General features: G+C 47.4%; 2 protein-coding genes across 2 annotated transcripts in view; one reads left to right on the top strand and one right to left on the bottom strand.

Annotated features, from left to right (window-relative positions):
• Window positions 1–9,099, top strand: part of LOC118744436 (mucin-17) — a gene marked incomplete in the record, with an annotated part of 52,271 nt that overhangs the window by 29,762 nt on the left and 13,410 nt on the right.
• LOC118744449 lies at window positions 6,302–8,363 on the bottom strand. Its single transcript, XM_036477481.1, has 2 exons — window positions 8,141–8,363; window positions 6,302–8,066 (listed from the first exon to the last, which is right to left on the bottom strand). Exons 1-2 carry the CDS (start codon window positions 8,341–8,343, stop codon window positions 7,754–7,756), a joined length of 516 nt encoding a protein of 171 aa, XP_036333374.1. The 5' UTR covers window positions 8,344–8,363; the 3' UTR covers window positions 6,302–7,753.

Raw genomic sequence — 9,099 nt, 5'->3', positions numbered from 1 at the left:
GAAGATAAAGAAACGGGTTAAAGTTAACTTAGCTTCCTCATCGATGTTGGTCTCCTTGGCGTGGGGATGAGGCTTAAGTGGTGACATTGGGGCCTTTAGGGGCTTCTATATCAGCATGAACTAAGAGGGAGGCTCCGCATGAGAACCTGCGTAAGATACGAGCTTACACAGTTTCCTATGTGGAGATTCTCGTACAGACGATTACTCCTGCCCTCATCCCTCCTTTTTTCTCCTATCCCAACAACCCAACTCCTCCCCCCTAAGCCCATTGGATGGTTTGCAGCCAGGGGGTTTACCAGACCGGGAGTAACGATGGCCTTGCCGCGGCATGGCGCGCTGCCGTGGTAGACCGTTAATTTCCCCTTACACTATTATTATTACAAGATGAATACAAACCAAAACAAAACGAAAACAAAAACTAAAACTTCGAGCAGCGGAGGATCGTCGGAGCCGGCATCCAAAGCTGTGTCCACCCCGGTTGGGGGTTCTGAGGAGGCGAAGGCATCTCCGGCTAAGGCTACGAGTGGGGCCTGCACGGCCAGCGCCGTACGGAAACCGGAGCTGGCTAGCGACAAAGCTTCGAGCAGCGGTGGATCGAAGTCGATACCCATAGCTGTCTCTGCCCCGGGTGGGATTTCTGACCCTGCAGAGGCGAAATCGCCCTGCGTTAAGGGCTTAAGCAGGGTCTTCACGGCCGGTGCCTCAGGGGGGTCGAAGGCAGCTCCTTCTGGTACTAAAGGCGGCGGAATTTTTCCGGTAGTGGGTAGCGCCAGTGCGAAATCGCACAGAGCATCTGGGGGTACGGTACGTGGCGGAACCGCCAGCACCAGCAAGGGTCTCTCGCCGCGTGTTTTCGGTGCTTCGACGATCTCGGATGGGGCACCTCAGGGAAGGCCTAATCGGCGCGCCACCGCGGCGAGAACGCTACGGCGATCAGTGTGCTGGTCAAATTAGTGATCAGCATGCCCGAACGCTCGAGTGGGCCAAAAAGGTGGTCGGCGATGCGGAGGCTGCGACATCCGCCCAGGGGAAGGTAGCCGATGGCGCGAATGCGCTTTATACCACTCCCACGTTTAGCGAAATCGCTAATCTTGCCGGCTCTGTGGAGTTAGGGGTCATGGACCGCAGCAGGGAGGACGGCGCCATCACTCACGAAGAGTGGAAGCGTGTGGCGGCCGCCATGTCGGCGGTATTTATGAGGGTGGTCAGGGGGATCCAGAGCCACCATCCAGGTGTGAGTGCCGGTTGGCGCCAGGGGCTGCATAAGCTCAGGAGGTGCGCCGATGAGCGGGTCGGCAGCTTTATACAAGGAGGTAGTCTCTCTGGTGGGGGAGGTTTGGAAGAGTGCCAATCTAGTGGCCGTGGACAAAGCATATCTTCCGATGCGTCCACGGGCTCGGGTATGGCTCCCTTTTGAGCTTACCTCTCCAGAGGAGATCGAAAGAATACTTCGGTACTGCAACCCATCTCTCCCGACGCATAACTGGAGGGTTATCTGGCTGGAGAGGACGGAGGAATCTTATCGGCAAGCGCTGATACTGCTTAATCCAAAGTCCCTCGGTGCTCTCGGCGATACAAAGGGGGTCATATACTATGGCTTCGAGAAGGTGATTCTACAGATTCTACCGACCGAAGCCAAAGCAGATGACCCTCTGCCTCCAGCAACTTCGGAGGGAGGAAGAGAGGCCATTGACTCCGAGTTGGGAGACTCGGCTCAATCGGATGCTGAGAGTATTGGGGGCGGCTCCTCTGCCGGGGCGTCCGTCTTCAGCCTCGAGAGGCTGTTCGGTGGGGTCGATGTCCGCGGTGAGAGCGCGGAACTAGCGCTCATAGAGGATATTCTGGAGAATGAAGATTCTGCAGATTAATCTCCAACATTCCATTAGGCTGGAACGAGAGGCTATAGAACTCTGGCTCATATCCGCCTACATGCCGCACGATGACGAGGTGGAGCCACCTCCAATGCTGCTGAGGAGCGCTCTAGCGGATCCAAGCGACGGAAAGCTGGCGTGATCTTGACGTCCGATGCGAACTCGAGGCACTCAGTTTGGGGCAGCTCGAATACAAACTTGCGAGGTGAGTCACTTTTTGAGTTTATTCTAAGTGAAAACTTACATATCTGTAACAGGGGGAATTCCCCTACGTTTATAACTGCTGCCAGGGAGGAGGTTCTTGACCTCACACTAGCTTCATCTGAGACAGCAACTCTGATCTCGGATTGGAGGGTTCTGAGCGAACACTCTTTTTCGGATCATAGTTATACTCAATTCTATTTGGACAAAACGCGTCCACATAGCAAGCCCTTCAGGAACGTGAGGAGCACGAACTGGGATCTGTATAACAGGAACCTTCGCGGAGTGCTCCCTGATGCGCCGGAACCAAATTCTGTGCAGTCGGTAGACTCGCTGGAGGAGCTTGTTGAAGTTTTCAGCTCTGCGTGCAGGGAAGCTCTTGAAACCGCATGTCCCCTGAGATTTCAGAAAGGTAGAGGGAAACCCCTTTGGTAGACTGTGGAGCTCTCTGAGTTAAGAGCGTCGAGCAAACGACTTTTCAATAGGGCCCGTAGCAGTAAGTTGTCTTCTGATTGGGAACTTTATAAGGTTGGACTAGGAATCTACAAGTCCGAAATAAGAAAGGCAAAAAAGATTTCATGGAGGTCTTTCTGCGAAAACGTTGAAGGGTGTCATGAATCTTCGATTTAGGCGTATTCTCGCTAGGAGTCCTGCTCCGCTGGGTTACTTGAGAGATGAGGCAGGTCACTGGACTATGAGTGGCGAGGAGTCGCTTAGGTTGCTCCTGGACACTCACTTTCCTTCCGATCCCTCCCCTGAGGAGATCTCCTTAGGCGAAGTGTGTGGATACTGTGCTGCTGTTTCTGGCGTGGGCGATCAATTCATTCGAACCCTTCAAATCCCCAGGACCTAATGGCATCATACCTGCACAACTGCAAAAGGCGGCGGAGGTATCGTGCCATTGGTTGGCCCCATTCTACGCGAGCTGCGTTAGATACGGGTAAATTCCCAGGGGTTGGAGGGTCGTCAAGGTGGTGTTCATCCCGAAGGCCGGAAGGAGATCTCATGTTGCCCCCAAGTACTTTAGGCCGATCAGTCTTTCGTCGTTTCTGCTGAAAACGTTGGTAAGGCTGGTTGATATGCACATAAGGAGCATGATTCCTCGGGATCGCCTGTCTAGAGCTCAGCATGCTTACTGTAAAGGACGGTCAGTCTATACTGCTCTGCATACAATTGTGAGGTGTACAGAGGAAGCCTTCACTCACAAGAACTTTGCCGTAGGAGCCTTCCTCGATATCGAGGGGGCTTTGAATAATGTCTTGCCGGACGCAGTAGTTAAGTCGCTAGATAAGCTTGGGGTTGAAGTCAGTCTCATTAGGCTCATCGAAAGCTTGCTGCGTGACAGATGTGTCATGGCCGTCTGGTGCAGCGCCTGCTTGTCTTGCATGGTGAGCAGGGGCACCCCGCAGGGAGGGGTTCTCTCACCCCTTCTATGGGTCGTCGTGGTGAATGAGCTACTAGTGGAGCTGGAGAAACACGGTTGTCGGGTAATAGCCTATGCAGACGATGTGGCGCTCCTAGTTAAAGGTAAATACCTGAACACTGTATGAACTGACCCAACGGTACCTTAACATAGTTACTAACTGGGCGGCCAAAAGTGGTCTTGCCGTAAACCCCAGTAAGACAGAGCTGGTCCTATTCACAAAAAAATATAAAATCCCCGCCGCTGCTCTTCCCTCGGTTCGAGGTCTGCGCTTACAGCTGTCTGACAGGGTCAAGTACTTGGGCTTGATCCTGGTCAGGAAGATGTCGTCGGTACCAAACATCGAGGAAAGGGCAAGAAAGGCATCAGTGGCATTGTATTGCAGTAGGGGAGCTATTGGTAAGAGATGGCGCATCTCCCCTAAAGTTGTCTATTGGCTCTACGAGACCAGGATGAGTGGGCCGGGCGGGACTTCTGGAGGGGTGCGGTGAACTTCTTTACGGATGGATCGAAACTGGATGTCAGGGTTGGTGGAGGGGTCTTCTGTCGAGAGCTTTCCATCAGCACTAAGTTCAGGCTCCCGGACTTTGCAGTGTATTCCAGGCGGAAGTAGCTGCTATCAAGGAGGCGGTGGATTCACTGCTAAGGAGCGTTATAACCGTCAGGGAAGTGAGCGTATATTCTGATAGCCAAGCGGCTATCAGGGCCTTGAGTTCGTTAGAGGTGCGCTCTAACCTGGTTAAGGAATACCTTCTCTCTCTTTCGGCCGCGTCGGAGTACTTCCGCATTAGGCTTATTTGGGTTCCGGGACACAGCGACATTGGGGGGCACTGCGTGGCTGACGAGCTGGCCAGGGAAGGAACCCGTGAAACATTATCACCGAATAAAGAGCAGCTGGGGGTGCCATTGATCGCTTGCGGTTCGCTCTTGGATAAATGGGCCTCATGTCAGCTCAGCGAACGCTGGGCGAATACCATGACATGCGCGATCGCAAGGTCCTTTTGGCCGAGGGTGGACCGGGGGCGGTCGGGGGCACTCCTCACACTCACAAAGCCACAGCTATCACTTCTGGTGGGGGTTTCAACGGATCACAGTCCTACCGGTCTCCACGCAGTAAGGCTGAACATTCTGCCGGACCCTTTGTGTCGCTGTTGCCTGGAAGATGACGAGGTAGAATCACCTCAACACTACCTTCTTAGGTGTCCAGCGTTTGCGAGGCTAAGGTTGAAGTACTTTGGCTCTCACTTTCTAAACAGCCCCGAGGAGCTCTGGGGCATTGAGATCAGCCGTATTAGTAAATACAAAATCGGCTCGGAGCGTTTTAACGATAAAGTTTAGGGGGCCGTTCCAAATTGTGGTATCACAAAGGACAATCTTACATTATCTAAGTGAGCTCCGGTTACACGGGGCTGGCACCTTACCTAACCTAACCTAACTTTGCTATTAACAATTGAACATTTTTTAAGTTGATTTGCATAGTGAACACCAGTAAATTTGGGATTTAAAACTACACCATCGTAATCCTTGTTTAATTCTCTATAAAAACATGTTCAAAAAATGGGAGTTTTTCAAGAACTATTTTTAAAACATTTTTAATTTTTTTTTTATGACGAGGTTATTTTGTGAGAGTCAACAATGAAGTCTACGATGAACAGAACCCGAAATGTAACAATTTGAAGAAGTACATGATCAGTGTTGCCGCGCCGTCTCAAAAAAATGTATCACTGACCAAGCCAAACATGTATCCAGTTTTCTTTTCTTACATATTTATTTATTTATTTGTTGTATTAAATTTATAATAAATTATAAAATTTAATAGTTAGTTACAGCGCTAGCTGCTAGGGGTATTGGCTGTGTCGGTAATGTAAAAGTGTGGATTATATCTTGGCATCGATGGCTCTGATGTAATTGTATATAACGTTGATGTTCTGGATTGAAGGAGTTTTGAGTAGATCGATTGGGTTGTGGTTGTTAAGGATGGAATTTCTAGACCTGCGGTGCTCCGTGCATTCGAGGAGAAGGTGGTTGACTGTTAGGTGTGCGTTGCAATGTAGACAGTTTCCGCTGTGTTGGGTACTTAGTAGGTGCGAATGAGTTGCGTTTGTATGCCCAAGGCGAAGGCGGGAAAATACAAAGATTTTTTCTTTTTCTATGGTAGTAGGGTAAATAGCAGGTGCATTGTTTGTGTTAATAGTTGAGTAATGGTGATGTTGATAGAGTGCTCTTTTGGCTTGTTGTTGTTTTCGGTGCTGTTGAAGACAGACACGCGCTAGATCAGTTTTCTCTATAATGGGGCTAATGATGGTTGGAGCCTTGCTCGCAGACTTCGCTGCATTATCTGCTTCCTCATTACCAGTTATACCTACGTGTCCTGGTATCCAGAAGAGTTTTGTGTGTTGGGACTGGTGTAAAATATCACGGATCGCGTTTATTGTGTCCCAGTTACTATTGGAGATATTTTTTATGGCTTCTAAGACCGAGAGACTGTCGCTGAAGATTACAGCCTTCTTATTCTTTTTTTGGGCTATTTGAAGCGCCTCCATTATACCCGCGGCTTCCGCGGTAAATATTGACGCAGTGGGTTGCATTGAGTAGTTCGCTAACGTATGACCGTCTGCGTCGACTACTGCGTAAGCGGTGCTATGTTCTTCTTTTGAGGCGTCTGTATAGAGTATTTCGTAATGTTGGTTTTTAAATATCGACAGTTGTTGATTAAATAGTTTAGCATACATTGTGATAGGAGTTTTGTCTTTTTTAAATCTTGCTAGCTCTGTGTTGCATGTATTTGCATCAAAGAGCCAGAGCGGGTATTTTTTAATGTGATGTTTGTGCATTTGATGTGTTTCGTTGTGGCCTTTAAGAATGTCGTATATAGCTGAAGGGAGTTTTGGGATTTTTTTGCAGAGGATGGCTTTATTGGTGTCGTTGTCGATTATTGAGTTGTTTTGAAACAGTATTTTTGGTAGTAGTCTAAGTCTATTTTCGGAGATTCTGTCTTCCAGTGCTGGAAGGCCTGATTCGGTCAACATGTTGTTTATCGGGGTGGTGACAAACGCGTAAATGCTGCTTCTGATGGCTTGGTGATATGAGGGCTTGATGATGTTTAGAGTAGTCTTTGGAGTACTTCCGTATAGAAATAGCCCGTAGTCGATTTTACTCAGCACCAGAGTTTTTACCAGATATACGAGTGTGTTGATATGTGTGTAGCTCCTACCGGCTAGGTACCGGATCAGGTTGGTTCTAGACATTAGCGATTTTTTCAGTTGTGTGACGTGGTTGTTCCATTTGTAATTTTTGCTAAAAACAATACCGAGAATTTTTAATTTGTCAACCCGTTTGATACGGTTGGTATTTATTGTCAGATCCGGTGGGTTGCAGTTGTGTTTCCGGCAGATATGAAGAATCGCTGATTTAGAAAAATTGATGTTCGCACCAGCTCTATGTGCCCAACTGCTAATTTCGCTTACGACATTGGTAAATACCGTGTTGTTGTCATTGTTATTGTTGCCTTTTGCCATTCTATACAGATCATCTGCGTATATGCAGTGCTCTAATGTCTTATATTTGAGTATGATGGTACTGATGCGGTTAAAAGCGATTTGGAAGAGGATTACCGACAATGGCGACCCTTGAGGTATTCCATTATGTAGTTGTTGGGGTTCCGAGAGCGTATTGTTGACCTTAACTCTTAGTCGGCGGTTAGTTAGAAAACCTTGGATGAACATTAGTACCTTACGACCGATTCCCCATGACTGTAGGGTTTCGATAACAATATGCGCACCAATCCGATCGAATGCTTTTTCAAAGTCGATTGAGAGTATAGAAACGTGATTCTTTGAGGAGAGGGCTTTGGCGGAATAAAAATCGATGTGGAGAAGTGCATCGGTGCAGCCGCTCTAAGCTGTGTAGGCAACTTGGTTTGGTGCTATGAGTCTTCTGTTTTCTAGAAACCAAGATAGTCTTTTAGCAATTATTTTTTCTAAAATTTTGCCAAGGCATGGCAGTAACGAAATTGGTCGATAGCTGGATGTTTTAGTTGGGTCTTTACTCTGCTTGAGTATGGGGACGACGATAGCTGTTTTCCATGCGAATGGGATAACACCGGTGTTGACAATATTATTGTATAAATCGAGTATTTTAAGTTGCGTCCGAGACGAAGTAAACTTTATCATTTTATATGATATACGATCCGCTCCAGGAGTATTCCCTTTGGCACCATTAATTGCTTGTTTGAATTCGGATGTGGTAATAGCTGACTCTAACATTCTCGCTTGCATATTGGATTGTGAGTTAAAGGAACACTTGTTCGGTACTTCGCTGCTCTAAAAGCGGGGGAGAAATTATCGTCTGAGGAGAACTGTGCCCAGTCTGAGGCGAATTGATTTGCAATATTCGATGGTTCGAGTAGGGTTTGATTGTTGGATTTGATTGATAGTATTGAGTTATCCGTATTTCTGTTGTAGATAGTTTTCAATTGGCTCCAAACTTTTGCAATGGGCGTGTCCCTGTTAATTGTGCTGGAAAATTGTTGGAAACATTGGGCTTTAGCGGACTTCGCTGCTTTCCGAAATCTAGCGTTGGATATTTTATATCGAATTAGACTATCGTTTGTGGGGGATCGTTTGTATGCTTTCCAGTTTGATACCTTTTCCAATCGAAGTGTGGAGAGCTCGGAACTCCACCAATAAACGGATCTTTTTTGACCGGGGTGGGTTTGTGGAATATGTTTATTAGCTGCAACACGAATAGACTTGGTGAGTACCGCAGCGTCTCTGTTTGTCTGATTGGTGAGTCTTCTTTTATCAAGCTCTTGGTCGGTCGTCTTTGAGAACTCATTCCAGTTTGCATCGTGTAATTTAAATTTGGCGACAAACGGCCTCCTGCAATGATGATTGGAAAGGATTAAGGTAGTTTTAATTGGAAAATGGTCACTGTGGTAGAGATCATCCAACGTATAACACGAAGTTATTGGAAGGAGTGCGGGAGAGCAGCATGCAATATCGACGTGGGTCAGCGATCCATGTGTGGAGAAGTGAGTTGGTTGCCGGTCGTTGAGTATACACAGGTTGTGTCGCGATATTGCAGATTCGAAGATAAGTCCTCTGGCGTTGTTAGACCGGGAGCCCCATAGGGTGTTCCAACTGTTAATATCTCCAGCTAGAATGATAGGGTTGCTTGTGTTTTGGAAGAGGTTATCAATGTCGTGTGGGTTGAAGGTTTGGTCAGGCGGTATGTAAATGGATATGACGGTGAATTTGATATTAAATTGGATTTCGATGCAAATGTTTTGGATGGAGGATGAGTTAAATATTTGCGTATGAGGGATGTTACTCTTTATTAAAACGCCAACGCCTTGCTTGGCGTAAGTATTTGTGATGTGGTTGATGAAGTAGGCTGTGTAGTTTTTGGGAGGTATAGGGGTAAAGCTGTTGGGACAGTGGGTTTCTTGAATCGATATAAGCTGTGGTTGGTGTTCGTTTCTGAGAAGTTCAAGGTCAATACTGTTGTTAATGAAACCATTCATATTCCATTGCAAAATATTGAACTTATCGAGCATCTGTATTAATTAAGCTTATTTATTCGTAACTTGGTGTTTACGAAGAT

This window comes from Rhagoletis pomonella, unplaced genomic scaffold (genome assembly GCF_013731165.1).
Source record: "Rhagoletis pomonella isolate Grant_MI unplaced genomic scaffold, Rhpom_1.0 Rhpom_scaffold_00001, whole genome shotgun sequence".
Classification (NCBI taxonomy): Eukaryota; Metazoa; Arthropoda; class Insecta; order Diptera; family Tephritidae; genus Rhagoletis; species Rhagoletis pomonella.
The sequence above is the reverse complement of the archived record's forward strand: the minus strand, read 5'-3'. Positions and strand labels throughout refer to the sequence as shown.

Excerpts from the sequence above, each read along its gene's own strand:
- LOC118744449 (XM_036477481.1), bottom strand. The coding sequence starts at position 8,343 with ATGCAAACTGGAATGAGTTCTCAAAGACGACCGACCAAGAGCTTGATA. Across the intron at positions 8,067-8,140 it reads CCACACTTCGATTGGAAAAG|ATTTCGGAAAGCAGCGAAGT; the intron begins GTATCAAACTGG and ends ATCCAACGCTAG.